General features: G+C 41.4%; 1 protein-coding gene and 1 long non-coding RNA gene across 2 annotated transcripts; both read right to left on the bottom strand.

The window, feature by feature from the left end:
- Positions 1-1,408: 1,408 nt before the first annotated feature.
- LOC141782184 (uncharacterized) lies at positions 1,409-10,250 on the bottom strand. The gene is made up of 5 exons (XM_074658247.1): positions 8,011-10,250; positions 6,946-7,045; positions 3,309-3,402; positions 2,954-3,002; positions 1,409-2,771 (listed from the first exon to the last, which is right to left on the bottom strand). The coding sequence occupies exons 1-5, from the start codon at positions 8,011-8,013 to the stop codon at positions 2,316-2,318; spliced, it is 702 nt and encodes a 233-aa protein (XP_074514348.1). The 5' UTR covers positions 8,014-10,250; the 3' UTR covers positions 1,409-2,315.
- Positions 10,251-15,374: 5,124 nt separating this feature from the next.
- LOC141782168 (uncharacterized) lies at positions 15,375-16,807 on the bottom strand. The gene is made up of 3 exons (XR_012597069.1): positions 16,710-16,807; positions 15,561-15,669; positions 15,375-15,440 (listed from the first exon to the last, which is right to left on the bottom strand). It is a non-coding gene; the product is annotated as an uncharacterized LOC141782168 (long non-coding RNA).
- Positions 16,808-18,039: the final 1,232 nt, after the last annotated feature.

Genomic DNA, 18,039 nt, shown 5'->3' with positions numbered 1-18,039 from the left:
ATGATAACAATAAAAACAAATAAGATTCATGAGAAAAGATATATTATCAAAACAACCCATGACCAGTTTGATTAATATTCCCTGGATTGCACACAAAAAACAATGTAGGAAAATAAAAACAGATCAGTTCTTGCAAATGACCTCTTCAAATTCCATTCAATGGTATCACTGCCCTTCAGCAGCCACATTTAGGGTCATTAGGTGGGCTGACACCTTACCAGCTGTAACTTATGAGGTTAATTGAAGAAGAAGGTACCAGCACTATATAAGTGCCAGATAGAGAAAAGAAGATGTCAGAAGAAGTAGGAAAATGGCATCAAATGCATTACTTTGTGCGACAACTTTTTTTAATATGCTGCAGCAACAGCAACATAATGCACGGCGCAGGAGAGCAAGGCTGCAGCGGGCTATCGTGTGTTTAGAGGTAAGCATCACACAAGTGTAATGTTTCATGACTGGTTGCACCAATGCGTTTCATTTAATGTAAGATTAGTTCTATCACAGTTTAGCAAACTTATGTGTGAGAAGTAACCGTTTCCTTTATTTTGTAGATGGAGATGGAGATGGAGATCAACGCAGATCCAATTTTTTTTTATGCTCAATTAAACCCTCGTGTGCCAGTCCTTGCTGTGTTCTTTGATGGCCAGAAGGACCTCATGGTAGACTACAGGCTGGGGACAGTCCGTCGAGGTCCTTCTCAGGATTCTGCCATCAAAGAACACACAAGGCTGGTCACATGAGGTGCATCTGTTAATTACTTTATACTGGCTGGCACACGGCTTATCATACAGTGTGGTGTCCCGAGCCTTTCATGTCCCCAAGACCACAGTCTGCAGACTGGTGCACACTGGAGTGGAGGAGATTGCAGCCCTTCGCCAGGAGGTCATCAAACTGCCCACCGCTGGAGCATTGGACGAGGTTGGCCAAGCCTTTGCACGGCTGGCATGTCCGCATAAAGACCCCCACAGGACCCAATGGCCAGGATTACCTCAACAGAAAGCTCTTCCCATCCATACAATTGCAGGCAGTATGTGATGGGAAGGGCCTCTTCATTAACACATTTGTGGGGTATCCTGGCTCTGTACATGACACCAGAGTCCTGAAGAACAGCAGGATCTACAAAGAGGCTCTGTACCCTCCCTCAGGTGAGGCTAAATAAGTTGTCAATGTATCAATATTCATCAGTTACTATAAAGTTATTAATTTATGTTTTCCCATTCTCTGCAGGATACTATATATTGGGTGATGGTGGCTACCCCTGCATGGAAAGACCTGTGGCCATCATCACCCCATATAGAGAACCACTGCGAGGGAGGGTACAGAGCTGCTTCAACCAGCATCATGCCAAGGCCCGTTCTATTATAGAGCGGGCCTTTGGCATGATGAAAACTCGGAGAATGCTGTTCTTCAGGGCTCTGGAGGTCGGCCACACCTTTGTCCCCTCAGTCATCACCGCCTGTGCAGTGCTGCATAATATTTGCCTCACAGCGGGGGACATCCTGGAGCCCATCGAGGATGCTGGGGACATTGGTGTGGTTCCACCACGTCCTGTGAGGGGGGAACGATGCGGACATGGCCAGCGAGACCGACTGGCAGGGCTGCTCTCCGCTCCACGTGTGCACCCTGTGGAGCTACAAGATCACAACTACCTGCAGACTGTGGGGACATGAAGGCCTGGGACATGGGCCACCACACTGTATGATAAGCCGTGTGCTTTGAAGCTATTTTTCTTTTAGTTATGTATATTCTTAAGTTGCCATTAAGTTTGAGTTCTGTTGTGCCATTATCTACAATTTAATTTAGTACAGCATCAAATCACAACAGAAGTTATCTCGAGACGCTTGAGGATTGTAAAGGAAATAAATGAACATGTGCTTTGTGCAGTAAACAAGTTGTCATTCCAGTTTGTTCCCAACATCTCACTACCAGTTTACTTAGATCTTGTATTGTCTGCTTGTTTTTATTTGTATAATTTATTTAGGTTTGCACTGAAATGTTCAAAATGATGACAGGTCTATGGTGTTTCAAGGTTATAGGAAATGCTTTCCTGTGACTGCAAACTTAATGATAACACTGTTCTGCTCCTGTCCATGGAACATTAGTCTGGAAAAGGAATTTGTGAAGTGAAAACTTTGTTAATTAAGTAAATGTCAAACCAAGAATCTTGAAGTACAGTGAAGATAGTTTCAACAACTTCAAATGTTTAATAAAAAGGACAAATAATATTGGGCAACAAATTAAATATTCCCATTTAGGATAAAATCAATAAATAATGCTTAACTTAGCTTTTATAATACAAAATAAATAAATACAAATTAAGATTTTCGGACCAAGTCCTCAAATAAATCTAAAAAACGCTTGTTTGTCTGCTGAGTTTCAGCGAAGCGCTCCTCCTCTTTTTTTGCCTCCTCCTTAAGGAAATTCAGCAGTGCCCCCCTTGTAGCCCGCCGCTTTCTGGGTGGGGGACGGGTAGAGGTGGATGGCTCATCATCCAGCTCCGCGGTGCCGCTACTTGTGCCAGGCTGGGCAGATTCCTCTTCCTCCGCAGATGCCTGGCCACAAGTAGCGGACCCAGCTCTGGATGATGAGCCACTGGGGGCCACGTCAGCCACGGGCTCAGGGTTTTCCCTGACACATGAGTCCATCAGGACTGGGGGCTCGATAGAGGGCCGCCTCCCGATGGACTCATGCATCAGGGAAAACCACGGCCATGTGGCTGCCGTGGCCTCACCCTCATCTGTCCCCGTCCCCGTTGGTGGATTTCTCAGCTCCTGGAAGACATCAAACAAGGGATTTATCAGTTATATGTAGACAGACTAAAACACTACAATGTGAGGCATTATGTAAAATAACAATAGCCACAAATGCTTATTTATGGAAGTGAACTGAGCTCATAAGAAATACAATATTTCACCTTGTATTTTCGTTTTAAATTGTCCCATTTTTTAGAGACCTGCGTGGAGGTGAGGATTCCCTCCAGGCCCATCATTTTTATGACTTCCCTGTGGAGTATAAAACATGTCAACTTATTGCATCCCTGATCCCAGACACAAGATAGTTCTGTTCAATATTAATAAAAGGGCATCTCTCATTAATGTGACAATGTCAGATCATATTCAACTGTGAGTCTCACATGCAAAGTGAGGGGAAGAGCTTAAGTGTGATTATTTATAATAAGTATAACACATGATAAATAGAGCACACACATAATAGGCACGTGGACAGTTGCGATAGCGTGACATTGTATAGATTACCACAAAATGCAGTGAAATAGCACGGTCAAAACAGACGTAAAACAGTTAACTCACCCCCACGCCTTCTTTGCCGAGTGCCTCTTCCCCGTGAAGAGGTGGTCGTTTTGTGTCCTCTGGGTTATAAGACGTTTTGTGTCTTCGTCGGTCCCTGTTAAATGACACATTTTTCATACATATCAGAAATGGGAAACATTAAGTAATGTCACACATCATTTTCCTCACATCATATGAAGAACAATTAATGATAGGTTGTTTCTTGAAATAAGCAGCGCGTCCGCCATGTGAATACTGGTGGCGTTACTTTTGCTCTGGCATAACACACTTATATTCTAACAAAGGTCCGATAAATAACGGATGCTCTACAATACACACATTAGGAGGTGCTGTCATGTCATAACTGAACGGACTGTGGATGAAATAAATATAAACACGTTGCATTAACGTCACATTATTTCACAGAATAACGATGAAATAACATTAAACACCGGACACTTACACTTGTACTGTTTCTCCGCCGCCATGGTTCAAATGCCTGGCAGATGTAACTGGGGGCGGAGCTTTTAAACTGCACGACTTCCGGGGAGGATGGACTGGTGTATCCTCGCTCATCGCTCCTCCGGCAAGCCTCCTCGATCCTCGCTCCTCGCTCCTCGATGCACAAATAAGGGCTTTGGAACGGTCTTCAAAATGGCGCACCAGAACAACTTCCGGTTCAAGCGAGGATCGAGGAGCGAGGAAACGAAAATTAAGAGCATTGGAACGTACCCCAAGAGACTTTTTTGTAGATCACATTCAGCAGCACATGTCTGTCGAATTTCTAATCGATGGGACTTATGGTGTGAGGGGGCTGGCCTTGAAAAATGTTATAGCGCCACCATGTGGCCAATTGTTTTCATATTTTATGTGAAGCATTATGACATCATGTACAGTTATGGTACCAAGTTTCATGTCTCTAGCTTGTTCCAGCTCACAGCAAATTGAGCAAAGGCATAATTTAGCATAAAATGCTGAATAGGCCACGCCCACATATACCGATCAATATCACACTTCAGATCTGTGTTAATACTTGCCCCCAGAGTATGTGCACCAAATTTTATAAAATTCTGTCCACCGGATCTTGCGATATAAGTTTTTGACAGTTTTGGCGCCCCCTATGGGTCAAGCGGACAATGCTTTGGTACGCCTATTCCCAAACACGTACTGAAGATATCTACCAAGATTTATGATGATTTGACTAATGGTCAATGAATTATGGCCAATTTCCTGCTAAGCTCCGACCACTGAAAAGTTTGTTGGTCAACAGATTCATAACGCAATGAAGTATCAACACGCTTTATGCAACTTTAGATGACATTAGTCCAATAATGATCCATAGAAAATTTGGTAGCAATCAGACCAACGGTTTAGGAGGAGATGTAAAAAATGTGTTTTTCAAAAAATCCAATATGGCGGAAAATCTAGTAAAGCGGACTTTAGTGGTCTGAGCAGCTTTTTTGTAGATCACACGGAGCTGGACATGTGTGTCGAGTTTCAAGTCAATCAGACTTACGGTGTGAGGGGCGTGGTCTTTCCAAAATCGCGTGTTTGGGCGTTAATTACAGCGCCACCATGTGGTCGATTGCGCTCATATTGCTTGAGAAGCTCATGCACATCATTTCCAGTTATTGTGCGAAATTTCATGTTTCTCGCTCATTCCAGCTCACGGCAAATTGAGTCGCAGCATAAGACAAATAAAAATAACAAACCGGCGCAAACTCAATTAAAGCTGCAAGCAGCGATGAACGGGCCCTCGCCCCTACTTGCGCGTCGGGGATGCTGGCGGGACGCCGACCGACGCGGCCGGGCACCGTGAAGCCGAAACTCTGACGAGCGCCACGACGCCTGCCGCAAGGCTCTACGACAAGCGGTTCACGAGTTATGAAGGGGGGTGTGGCTAATGTGTAGGGGGCGGGCATAACCTTCACCAATGAAACAGGCACTCTCTGCTGAGTGATATGACACCTCCCACAAGACTCTACGACAAACGGATCATGAGTTATGAAAGGGGGCGGGGCTAATGTGTAGGGGGCGGGCATAACCTTCACCAATGAAACAGGCACTCTCTGCTGAGTGATATGACACCTCCCACAAGACTCTACGACAAACGGTTCATGAGTTATGAAAGAGGGCGGGGCTAATGTGTAGGGGGCGGGGATAACCTTCACCAATGAAACAGGCACTCTCTGCTGAGTGATATGACACCTCCCACAAGACTCTACTATAAACGGTTCATGAGATATGAAAGGGGGCGGGGCTAACATCTTGGGGCGGGGCTATGAGTATATTTTTTCATATACATGTCATCAGTACTGGACCACCATCATACCTGAGAGATTTGGGGCAGATCGGACTATGTACAGTTGAGTTACAATAACTGCCTGTTTCATGGCGAATGGCTCAAAATGGCCGCCACGCTACGGTCAGGTCGTTAAGTGAAAACTCACCATTTTAATAACTTTTCATCCTCAAGGTCTTAAGATGGTCCTGACCAAATTTCAAATCGATCTTATTGAATCTGCAGGAGGAGTTCGTTAAAGTACGCGGCCTACAAAACCCCCCAGAAATGGGCGAAAAATGGGCAAAATCGCACATAAAATTAAATATGGCTGACTTCCTGTTGAGTTTTGGGCACACCTCCAAGAGGCTTTTTTGTTTCTCTCCACATCTTACATCTGTCTACCAAATTTTGTACTTGTAGGTGAAACCGGAGCGCGGATATCAATTTTTCCATTTCATGGCGAATGGCTCAAAATGGCCGCCACGCCACGGTCAGGTCGTTAAGTGAAAACTCCCGATTTTAATAACTTTTCATCCTCAAGGTCTTAAGATGGTCCTGACCAAATTTCAAATCGATCTTATCAAATCTGTAGGAGGAGTTCGTTAAAGTACGCGGCCTATAAAACGCTAAAAATGACATGAAATCCAATATGGCCGACTTCTGGGTGGGCGGAGCTAATGAAACCCAATGAGGAATATGTTTCAAATGATGAGTGGGATATGCATACCAAATTTCATGAATATCGGATCAACTTTGACAAAGTTAAAATTTCAACGCGTTATAGAGCCGGCAAAACACACTGAGCCTAATGGCTATACATTTACATAAAGTTCACAGGTGTCTATCATTTTGCCAAATTTCATGAGTTTTCGAGTACCTCAAGGTATGTTCAAAATCTAAAAGACATAAGGGGGCGCTAGAGAGCCAAAATGCCACACCCAAGCAAAATTTCACCACTAAAATAAAGTAATTACTAGTTTGGATGTGCGTGTAAAGTTTCATAAATTTTTGTGCATCCTAAAGTCTTCAAATATGCGTTCGTAAATTCTAAAATCACGCAGGAAGTCCAACATGGCTGACTTCCTGTTGGCCGAAGAAATCTCAAAATCATTTAATCCAGGTATGAGGGCGTGAGCAATGACATACTTGAATTTCGTGAAGATCGAAGAAACTTTCTCGGAAAAACTGCGTACGTTAGGGGGCGCTATGGAGCCCCCTGGAGAAACCCGAGCCCAGTCACTCCAGAACATTGAATTTCCCACCAGTTCTGACGCATACTCCACTTTTGGTGAGTTTTTGGGGATGGCTAAGGTCCCAAAAACGCGATATTCCAGCAGAAAAAGAATAATACTGACAAAAACAATAGGTTCCTACCAGAGCCCTTTATGGTTGTCAATTGGCCAGAGCCCTGAGAGCCAGCATCAGCTGGACCCTCCTCCACTCCTGGCTCAGCCTCCTGGTTCAGGTTTGGATCCTAAGAGAGTGACAGACGGACACAGAGAGGAGGGAGGGAGGGAGGCACGCACACGCACACACTCCTTAGTAAATAGTTAACATTTTCAGATCCATACGGACAACTAAACATCAACATAAATGTAAGATGTTTAATACCTAGTCTATGACTGCCATCAGCTTAAGCATTTCTTTGTCAACTACTGGTAAGTATTTTGTCAACTAGTTAAGTTGCTGATTTAATACAAAAACATTTAAATTGTGTGGACCTTCTGCAGTCATGCAGAGGGACTTCTTAAAATCTAGTGCCCTTTAAAGACTAAAGAATATTTGAAACATTGTGGTTATGCAAGAGGTGTAATTCCATTTTTCCAGTTATGATTGATAACTCATTCAGCAAGATGGGTATTGTTAGCATTTTATCGATACTACTACTCTTATCGACACTCCTTATCGGTTCTGTTCATCGATACTGTTATTGTTTTTTTTTCATTACAGTTGTTTAATTTTATTGACCACACCCCCATTCTCTGTTTGAAAATGAATGTTAACCAAAAAACAGAAAGTAACACTGGCTGTAGGGGGCCTCTAAAACATATTACAATTGTTTTTAAAAAAAAGAGAGAATTCAGAACAGAATTACAATTTATACATATCTCAAAGTCACTATATTAACTCACTATATCTCACTGGAAACAAGTCTAACGTGTCTATAACATACATGATATTGTTGTGTGAAGTTTATATAAGATCAATGTTGTAAGACGTTTGTAAAACAGTCCAGAGGGACCTAACCTTTAGTACGATGCATAAATTGTGCTAATGAGCAAGAGCATTGTGCAGGATCTTCTGTTTTCAACATTAAAGAACACTCATGGGATTTTAGCAACGTCCACTCCAATATTTGTCTAAAGGGGTTTTATGCAAAATCAAAGTCAGCAAAATAAAGACATCTCTTTAAGAATATATTGACTCTGCATCACCCACCATTGAAGCCTTCCTGATTGCCCATGCCCTCTTCGCAGCATCAGCTCGTTTGTGTTTTTTTTTTGATTTGGCATCTGTAAAAATAAATCACATGTTGGCACAATTCCTTTTTAACAACTCAGACTGTCTGGAGACTGCCTCCTCACTTGGAGAGAAAATTAGTAAAACGCAATTTTGTGCTTTCATGCAATGTAAAACCCACTTCACCTCTATATTTTTTCAATAATCCAGAAGTAATGTTAGCCTTGCAATTTCATTGACAGTAGCAACCCATTCAAACAATTCAATTTCCATCTGATTTCACGCTTATGTCTTTATTCTTCTCCCTAGCTTAAGTCAGTCTGTTAACCTATGTATCAAATGCCACAGTTCCATCAGAAAAGCTGGCTGTTTGTGGCAACACACATGCACATACTTGGATATGGTACTTAAAAGGCATTCAATCTATAAAAAAAATGCTATAGCTCAGCAAATACACCGAATTTGTCAGCACGTTCCTTACCGAGCCTGTTTGTAACAGGTACCGACAACATTATCTGCTGCAGAATGAATGTAATGTTAGGTGAATATCTTAAGTGTTGGTCATGTTGGCTGGCTAAGGTTAGACAGTAGCTAACGTTAGCTTCCCTACCAAGCTAATGCAGGCTGATGACTGAATAGTGCCTAGCACTAACTGCTCATGTGTTCATAAACTAACCGTGGCTCGGTAATGCTGTGCTTATGATAGTTTATTAGCTTGATATTCCAGACCCATTCAATCACGCCAGCCTCCACATCGAAACACAGTCACGCCAGCCCCCACATTGTTTTGCGGTACGTGTATATCCTAGGCATCACCGTAAGAGCGTGTAGGAACTGACTTTAAAATAAAAGCACCGTTCTGATAAATGATGAGCCATTCAGATTCATTCAAGAGTTCAGTCACTTTGTCATTAATAAATTCATTAATGAATAATTATTTAAACAAATACATACACAAATAAGTAAAAAATAAATACATGAAACAAAATAAATACATGTGAAATACTAAATGACATTAATGATAATTTAAAAGTAAAACAACCACCTCCAAAATGTAGCTCAGAGAAAAATGTTATTCCACTTGTGTAAATACTTAGTGAAACTTAATATTAAAGAATACATTTCCAAAGACTGATCTGACTTCTAAATGACAGTATACCACCTCACCCTCAGCACCTTCATGTTTCTACTATGTGCCTAAATTCACTTAGGATAGATAGAATTAAAAAAACACAATGTCCACTATCACAGACTCATTTCACTTCAGAATAATAGTAGAGCACCTTAAAGTATCACTCAGACAGCACCAAAACATTCTGATGTAGAATTTCAAAGTTAAAGCCCTTTAAAAATCTCATATATGGGCTATCTTCCCTCTAAATTCAGATTATAATTAAAAGGAACGTGTCCACTATCACACACTAATTTCACTTCAGGTTGACAGTAGAAAACCTCATTGTGTCACTGAGAATATTAGTGGACACTAATTTCACTTCAGGTTGCGGGCCAGCCAAACCACCCGCTGAGAAGTGTGAAAGTATTTTCGGATCATTATGAAAGTGAGGCGGATGGAGCGCCTTTCACAAACGCAAACTGCCGCTTGCAACGGCATTTATTAACGCTAGCTGGTGATATGAAACTATATGAAAACATCACATGGGAGGTAAAGGAATGTTGTTTTCTTTAGTGAAAGCAAAATAAACGGCTGCTTTCTTCTTCTTTGGTAGTTTAAACAGCGGCTTCCCTGCTTCACTGTGCTGAACACAGCGCCACCAACACATCTTACCGTAATGTCTGGGATATAGACCTACCGCTCAACAACGCCGTGTGTTATCTGAGGGGGCTGTCTAACTTCAGATTAACGTCAGCTAACGAGTGTAACCAGTTACGTTGCGCTTCTACTCTATATAGGTAACATCATAATAACACGGAGGCTCTCTGCACCAAGACAACAACAACTTTTTAAGTCCCACCTTGTTAACAACATGCGCATCACCGCTTTATCCCTCCGCCGTTCTACTTTCAACAGAGCTCACTGTTTACCGGGAGCCTTCACGTTACAACTACGTCCTAACTTCATTACGACGCCAATTCACGCGCATTCCTGTTTGCATTAGTTAACGTTACCCGTTAATAGGGAGATGCACTAAATGTTTACTATTGTGGTTTTGCTTTGAGGCAGAAAACAGGCTTTTACAAAGACAGTCAGAAAAACACTACTTACGGTGCAAACTCCAAACAACAAATGACGAACTTCTTCTGCTTCTTCTCCTCTTTTAACGGCGGCTGACATCCAGCTTACTGGCGCACTACCGCCCCCATCAGTTCCGGTGTGTGGATCAGAGAGGAGACCCACTATTTATCCCTCCAATGACATAACACAAACATACAACTCACGCACACACACATATATATTTATATATACACACATATATATACATGTGTATATAAATATAAACATATATATACACACACACACACACACATATATATATATATGTGTGTCTTTGTGTGTGTGTATATATATATATATATATATATGTGTGTATATATATAAATGTATGTATATATATATATATATATATATATATATATATATATATATATATATATATATATATATATATATATATATATATATATATATATGTATAATTTTGGGTCACTGTCTTTACATAGACTACAGTAAACACAGTTTTTGTCTATTTCCTCCTAACCCTTGATCTAAGTTTGATGCGTATTTTACTGTTATGTTGTCATTAGAAAGTGGCGGGGCAAAACAACGTCATTGTAGACACTTCAATACTAATCCCATCAGAGTGTCATTCAGAGCATCCTACACATCTAAGTGTCTACTGTTACCAACCGACTTTATGCTATCAATTTAAACTCAAGACACCAAGTGTAACACTCTACTCACGTGTTGCTGAACACACACATGCCCTGATGGCTGATAAAGGACACCTCTGTATGAAGAGCAGCCTCATTTACCTCTGTGTGTTTTCATCTCTCCTCTTCACCACTAACTAAAAGCCAAACTCAGCAGTGCCTAGTGGTCGATATATGTGAAACTTTCAGGGGATGTTTCAGGTACTCTCCTGAACATATCCTACAAGTTTGGAGATGATGGCCCAAAGGCTTATGAAGTTAAGTCTATTGATGTGCTGAGCCCCGCCCTCTTACAGTTCATGGTCAATATCTTGCCAACGCAATGACGTGTCAACAAGCTTTATGCAACTTTTGCTGAGCCTGGTCCAATAATGATTCGCAGAAAATATGCCAGCAATCAGACCTACGGTTTAGGAGGAGATGTCAAAAATGTGTTTTTCAAAGAATTCAACATGGCGGAATATCTAGTCAGTGGACTGTCGTGGTCCAAGAGACTTTTTTGTAGAGCACCATCAGCAGCACATGTCTGTCAAATTTCTAATTGATGGGACTTATGGTGTGAGGGGGCTGGCCTTGAAAATGTATATAGCGCCACCATGTGGCCAATTGTTTTCATATTTTATGTGAAGCATTATGACATGCAGAGCTGCAGAAAAACAACATGAGCCTCTGCAGACATTCACACTGATCGTGTTTAGTGGAGCCTGCAGCCCTCACAGCTACAGTCTGAGTCCTGCCGGTTTATCCAGGCCCTGGAGTTTGGGGAGCATTTCTAGAGGATCTTCTTCCCATCTGATGTGATCTGATGTGATGTGTTCCTGCAGACAGAGACGCGTCCCCTTTAAGAGGATTCCAGACAGACGAGCCAGACTTCAGCCGACACAAATTACATAAAATAAACAATGGAACAGTCACATTTAAATACAGCCTTAATATTGATCATAACAGTCACTGTAGACAACTGAAGATTGATTTAAAATATTAAGAAATTAATTTGCATTTTTTTTATCTTTATTCCAAATAATCTCTCAAAATTATTGACACATGCACTATATGTATATGCTGGATAAAATGCATTTGAACATTTAAACCTGCAGTAGGCAGAATATTTTTTGCATCATTGGGCAAAAACTTCTGTTTTGTGATGTTTTATTGTATAAACGATTAATAGATGTCAACTTAAAGTGACAGGATATTTTTGGCATCATTGGGCAAACATACCATAATAACCTTTCAGCATATTGTAATTCAAGTGTTCTGAGAGAAAACTAGACTTCTGCACCTCCTCAGGCTTTAAAGGTCCCATATCGTGCTCATTTTCAGGTTCATACTTGTATTTTGTGTTTCTACTAGAACATGTTTACATGCTGTAATGTTAAAAAAATATATATTATTTTCCTCATACTGTCTGCCTGAGTATACCTGTATTCACCCTGTCTGAAACGCTCCGTTTTAGCTAATTTCAACGGAATTGCGTTGCCAGGCAACAGTTTGGGTCCATGTTTACTTCCTGTCAGCTGATGTCATTTACATTCACCGGAACAGGAAATAAACTGGGACATATTTAGAATGTTTACGTTTAAAACCGTGTAATGGTCTATATTACATATATATTGTATATTTGTGACATCACAAATGGACAGAAATCCTGACGGCTTGTTTCAAACGCAGTGTCTGAATACGGGCTGTGTGTATTTCTCTGTGGATTGAGGGTTTTGATAGTTTAACAGTATTTATATATAACTTAAACCTGCTTTATAATAAAAAATTTAAAAAATCTCACTTTTTACAAAATGGGACCTTTAAGTGGCAGAATGTTTTTGGCATCATTGGGCAAACATACCATAATAAGATTTAGGCATATTGTAATTCAAGTGTTCTGAGAGAAAACTAGACCTCTGCTCCTCCTCATGGCTCTGTTTTCAGGTTTTAGAAAATCTAGCCCGTGACGGGAGACTTTGACCAATCACAGGTCATTTCAGAGAGAGAGAGCGTTCCTATTGGCTGTTCATTCAACGGGAGGCAGCTGTCAATCATTCATGAACCCCAATCAAACTGTCAAACTAGGCAGCACTGATCAAATGTGAATCAATATTCTGGTACTGTAATGTCTATTTCTCTCCTCAAATGTTTTCATAAACGTCTTGTAGTGTACGGTTTAGCTGTAGAATGAGAAAGTTTAATTGATCAACGTTGCCTAGTTGAGGCAAGGCTCCAGCTCGGCTCTGATTGGTTGTTTTCCTCCAGTCTGTGAAATCATGCAGATGCTGTTAGGAGCACCGGAGGACACCGAGGCACACAATTTTCTTTTCAGATTACCTGTTTCATGTACTACTGTCAGGATATAGTGATGTTTTTTTATAAAAATACGTTTTTAATCATATTTCATATCCATTTCTAACCACTGCTGCTTTAATATCATCAATCTTCTTTAATGCCATACTGTATTTAAATACAACAAATGGATGAAATACTGTATATAAAAAGGATGATTATATGATGCTGACAAGCAAAGTGCATCATCATCACGTCCAATGTATACACGCCTGAGACTGAAGTAAACATTGACTGATGGGACAGTATGGATATCCATCCTTTGCCACTTTAATATATAAAGTCTAAGGAATGTACTGTATATAACCAACCATAAGTGCATCTTGTTTATTGTTTTGTCCTCAGGGGTTGATGTATAAACACAAATCATAACTACCATACTGTAGTCGAATGACACTGAAGTCATTTGCCTGGAAAGTAGAACAAAGGAATTCAAAAGAAGGTAAAACCCTGTAGTTTGGTTTGGAAAAAGTGAGAAAACTATTTGAAATTATTGTGCAAGTTATACAAAACACACCATATGTAAATTGAAAATAATTAAAATATATAAATCGGAATAATATGGGTCCTTTCATTAAAGGAGCAGTGTGTAGGATTTGACGGCATCTAGCGGTTGAGGTTGCAGATTGCAACCGACTGAAGCTTCTCCCGTGTGCCGAGCGTGTCGGAGACCTACGATGGCGGCCGGCTCCATGGAGAGGATCCGCTCCCTATATAGATAAAAACGGCTCATTCTAAGGTAACGAAAACACAACGATTCTTAGTTTCAGGTGATTATACACTAAAAGAAAACATAGTTATTAATATTATATTCCAATTCTGCCAATAGATGCCCCTAAATGCTACACACTGACACGTCCAATGAAGATTAAATGTCTCAACTAGAGAATTTCCTCATCAGTCAAGGACCCTTAAAGAGTATATATAAAAAAACTAACTAGAAACATGCATATGTACACATCCACTTGATTTACAAGATCTGAATACTTCTAGCACCACTGTGTGTGTGTGTGTGTGTGTGTGTGTGTGTGTGTGTGTGCTTTGATGGAAGAATTAAAGCAATAATAACAGGTGACGACTCAAGTTGCATGCAGTATCAATATTATTGAAATATCATTTTTTCAGGTTCAGACGATCCAGGTACACAATATACACAGCATTTGGATGAGAAAACCTTCATGTTCAGATGATGGAATCCACTGATGTTTCTTTAAATGTTCACGTCGAGTGTAACTCTTCACAATAATATTCACACAAAGAGCATCTACCTCCTCAGGCTCAGGCTCAGGCTCAGGCTCAGGCTCAGGCTCAGGCTCAGGCACGGCAGGGGATCGCCTTGCAGACACCTCCACGCTGGGTGTTGCCTTCACCTAGAAACATACAGCAAAAGAAAAACAATTAAAGAATTGAATTTATACTACATTAACAATGGCAATGACATAGCTTTGAATGCACCATTAAAAACAAAAACATTTGTGATATACCTCGTCCGGAACCACCGCTTGGAGAGAACTGGTAGATGCGATCCTGGAAGGCACCTCCACAAAACTCGTTGCTGCCTCAACCTAGGCAAAAAAAAAAAGTTCAATGAACTTCAAACAAAATATAACCATGTACCATTCATTGTTTCACAGTTTACTATATACTACAAACGTATGCAAAAACATTGTCGCTGTTCAGCGACTCAAATTGTACAAGAAACAATTCCAAACAACACATACTGTATATTGCGTCGAAAGGAGCCAGTTGAGGTGGTTCGGGCATCTAGCACGGATGCCTCCTGGGCGCCTCCCTTGGGAGGTGTTCCAGGCACGACCAGCTGGGAGGAGACCACGGGGAAGACCCAGGACTAGGTGGAGAGATTATATCTCTACTCTGGCCTGGGAACGCCTCGGGATCCCCCAGTCAGAGCTGGTTAATGTGGCCCGGGAAAGGGAAGTTTGGGGTCCCCTGCTGGAGCTGTTGCCCCCGCGACCCGATCCCGGATAAGCGGTTAAAGATGGATGGATGGACATACTGGATGGATGGACATACTGTATATGCATAGCAAAAAACACAAACCTGACGCTTTGCCAGGGTTCTCTGGGAGGCAGCAGCCCTCTGCTGATGTCCCACAGTCGGTTTCCGCCCAGTGAAGGGGGAAATTGGCCACTGGAGCACAGCGTGACGGTAACCTGTACCGCGGCCTATTTATAAACAGACAAAGACACCAAGATAAAAGTTAATGGACCTTTAAAAATCATAAATTATCATGCAACGACAATAGACACCTTAAACATTTAACGAAAAAATGTTTGGCTACTTACGTGCAGAACTGGCGGTGCCAGGCTGCTGAGGTGGGAAAGCCACAGTGCGTCGCTCGGCCATCCGCATCTTGGCAGCCTCAGAACGCCGGTACGACTTGCCGCGAGGCATCTAAAAGTATGTAGGCACAACTGATTAATAATGACATTACAAGAAACTTTTAGCCTACAATTATATCTTTAGACACCAACTATAGCTAAGCAATAAATCATTTTTGAACACAAGTATACTCAAATTTGATGCATCAACCAAAAAAACCTTATTGCAGGCTGTTTAGGTTGAAAAACATTTACTATTGGGTGTTATAGCTAGGCTTTGCCTATTCCAAGCTACACAACTGTAAACATGTAGCTCATAAACACAGCATGACATTTCCCTCAATACATGGATGTGTGAAAATATTATTAAATATATTAATTATATCTTTAGACACCAACTATAGCTAAGCAATAAATCATTTTTGAACACAAGTATACTCAAATTTGATGCATCAACCAAGAAAACCTTATTGCAGGCTGTTTAGGTTGCAGATGCTAACAACACACGCAGCACCGTGGCTGCTAAGCTAACGCTAAGCTAGCGCTAGCTTAGCATCACATTCTGAATGCACCAGCTTAAAAAAAGCAAATATACACAACCAGGCCTTCACAGTTAACAACACAGATGCTAACAACACACGCAGCACCGTGGCTGCTAAGCTACCGCTAAGTTAGCGAGTCAAAACTCTGTCGGTTAATGGTTGAGAAAACTTTTCTTTTAACTCCAAACTATGAAAGAAGTACTTTAACCGCTTTAACTCTACATGTTGACTGTAACAATGCATTACTCTGAATAAAAACTCTGTTGTAAGTTTCCATACAGGTTCAGGTTTGAAAGCGGAGAGCAGCAGCCAACGGCGGGAAAACGCTCGTCCAATCAGGAGCCGAGTTCTTTGTTCCTAGCTAAGTTAGCTCTTAGCTCCGTTTAGCAAACAGGCCTCCTCCAGGAGGCTAACAGCTAACTAACGTTATAGTAACAGCACGACAAGACGTGCGAAGCAATAGTTGTTTACATACATACATACATATCTTTACATAACTTTACATGCACATTTTGTTACAGAAATACAGAAGTTAGCATGCTAACAAGCTAGCGCCGGCCTCATAACTTACCGTGCGTACAGACGTCGGAAAGGAGCTAAATTAGCTCAGGGGTCAGTCGGTCAAAAGTCGGTCTCTCTCAGTCTCTCACTTTCACTCGTTCAGTCTTTGGGTGCGTCCCAAAGCTCTTAATTTTCGTTTCCTCGCTCCTCGATCCTCGCTTGAACCGGAAGTTGTTCTGGTGCGCCATTTTGAAGACCATCCCAAAGCTCTTATTTGTGCATCGAGGAGCGAGGGTCGAGGATCGAGGAGGCTTGCCGGAGGAGCTATGAGCGAGGATACACCAGTGTATCCTGCACGGAAGTCTTTTACCGACCGACACGCCCCCTTATTGGATATCAGTTACTGATTGGACGCTGCTGCCGATCAGACTGATCTGATAACTTTACCTCTCAGCATCACTGGAGTTTCATACCGGAGTGAAAACAGATCACAGATTAAACGTTTTATAGTTTAGTTGTCTTCTGATTCACCATCTAGTTATAATGTGTGTTAACTGAAGCTCTGAGCAGCAGCAGAAGGACCTGCAGTAGCTCTGCTTCACACACCGTCAGTGAAGCAGCCTGACAGTCAGAGGGGTTTATAATACCTGACAAACTGACTTAAAATAACTTTCTGCATTTATTAGAATGATTTGTCTTTTCATGATCTGTTATTTCCCCCGTTAACTTTTATTTATGAAACTATTAAAGTCAGAGAGAAAAGGAGAGTCTGTCTGTCAGCAACAAACACCTTTTACATCATTTATCCTCATTTCCATTCAGTCACATGAGGCTGATGATTCCTGAACGCCGGGTTTGATATGAGTTACATCATTTACATTTTCCCTTTAGCCTAATAAATAATGTACAGTGTTCAAAAAACACCATAGTCATATTCTGGGTTATGAAATAATTAACTCACAATCAGAATATCAATAACTACAGACGCTAATAATGAATAAATAATGTAAAGTTATTGTGCCAGTAGAGATGGTTCCTGAGCATCTAAGCAGTCCACAGTAGAAATACAGGCTGCAGCTTGCACTTGTCTTTATTAGTATTACTACAGTTCAGACACAAACAGCTGTTAAAGTTGACTGACAGCTGATCCAGCTGTGATCAGCTGCTGCTGTCATCAGAAACGGACGTCGCTTCACGTGACGCTTCAGAGGAAACGACCGTCCCATGTTGCTTAAATCGTATTTCCTCGTTTCCTCTCTCCTCGCATGGTTTCCTTGCGTCTCTCCATGCTTCCCTGGTGGGAGGGACTAAGACGCAAGGATGAGACGCAAGTGAGGGAAACAGGGATGCAATTTAGAGTTTTGGGATGCAGCCTCTGTATCGATAGATAGCTCTCAGTC

The sequence above is a fragment of the Sebastes fasciatus genome, chromosome 14, assembly GCF_043250625.1.
Source record: "Sebastes fasciatus isolate fSebFas1 chromosome 14, fSebFas1.pri, whole genome shotgun sequence".
In the NCBI taxonomy this organism is placed as follows: Eukaryota; Metazoa; Chordata; class Actinopteri; order Perciformes; family Sebastidae; genus Sebastes; species Sebastes fasciatus.
The sequence above is the reverse complement of the archived record's forward strand: the minus strand, read 5'-3'. Positions and strand labels throughout refer to the sequence as shown.

Bases quoted from the DNA above. Each gene is read 5' to 3' on its own strand.
- LOC141782184 (XM_074658247.1), bottom strand. The intron at 3,003-3,308 runs GTGAGTTAACTG...TATACTCCACAG, and splicing joins TCGGCAAAGAAGGCGTGGGG to GGAAGTCATAAAAATGATGG. The intron at 2,772-2,953 runs GTCTCTAAAAAA...GATGTCTTCCAG, and splicing joins GAATCCTCACCTCCACGCAG to GAGCTGAGAAATCCACCAAC.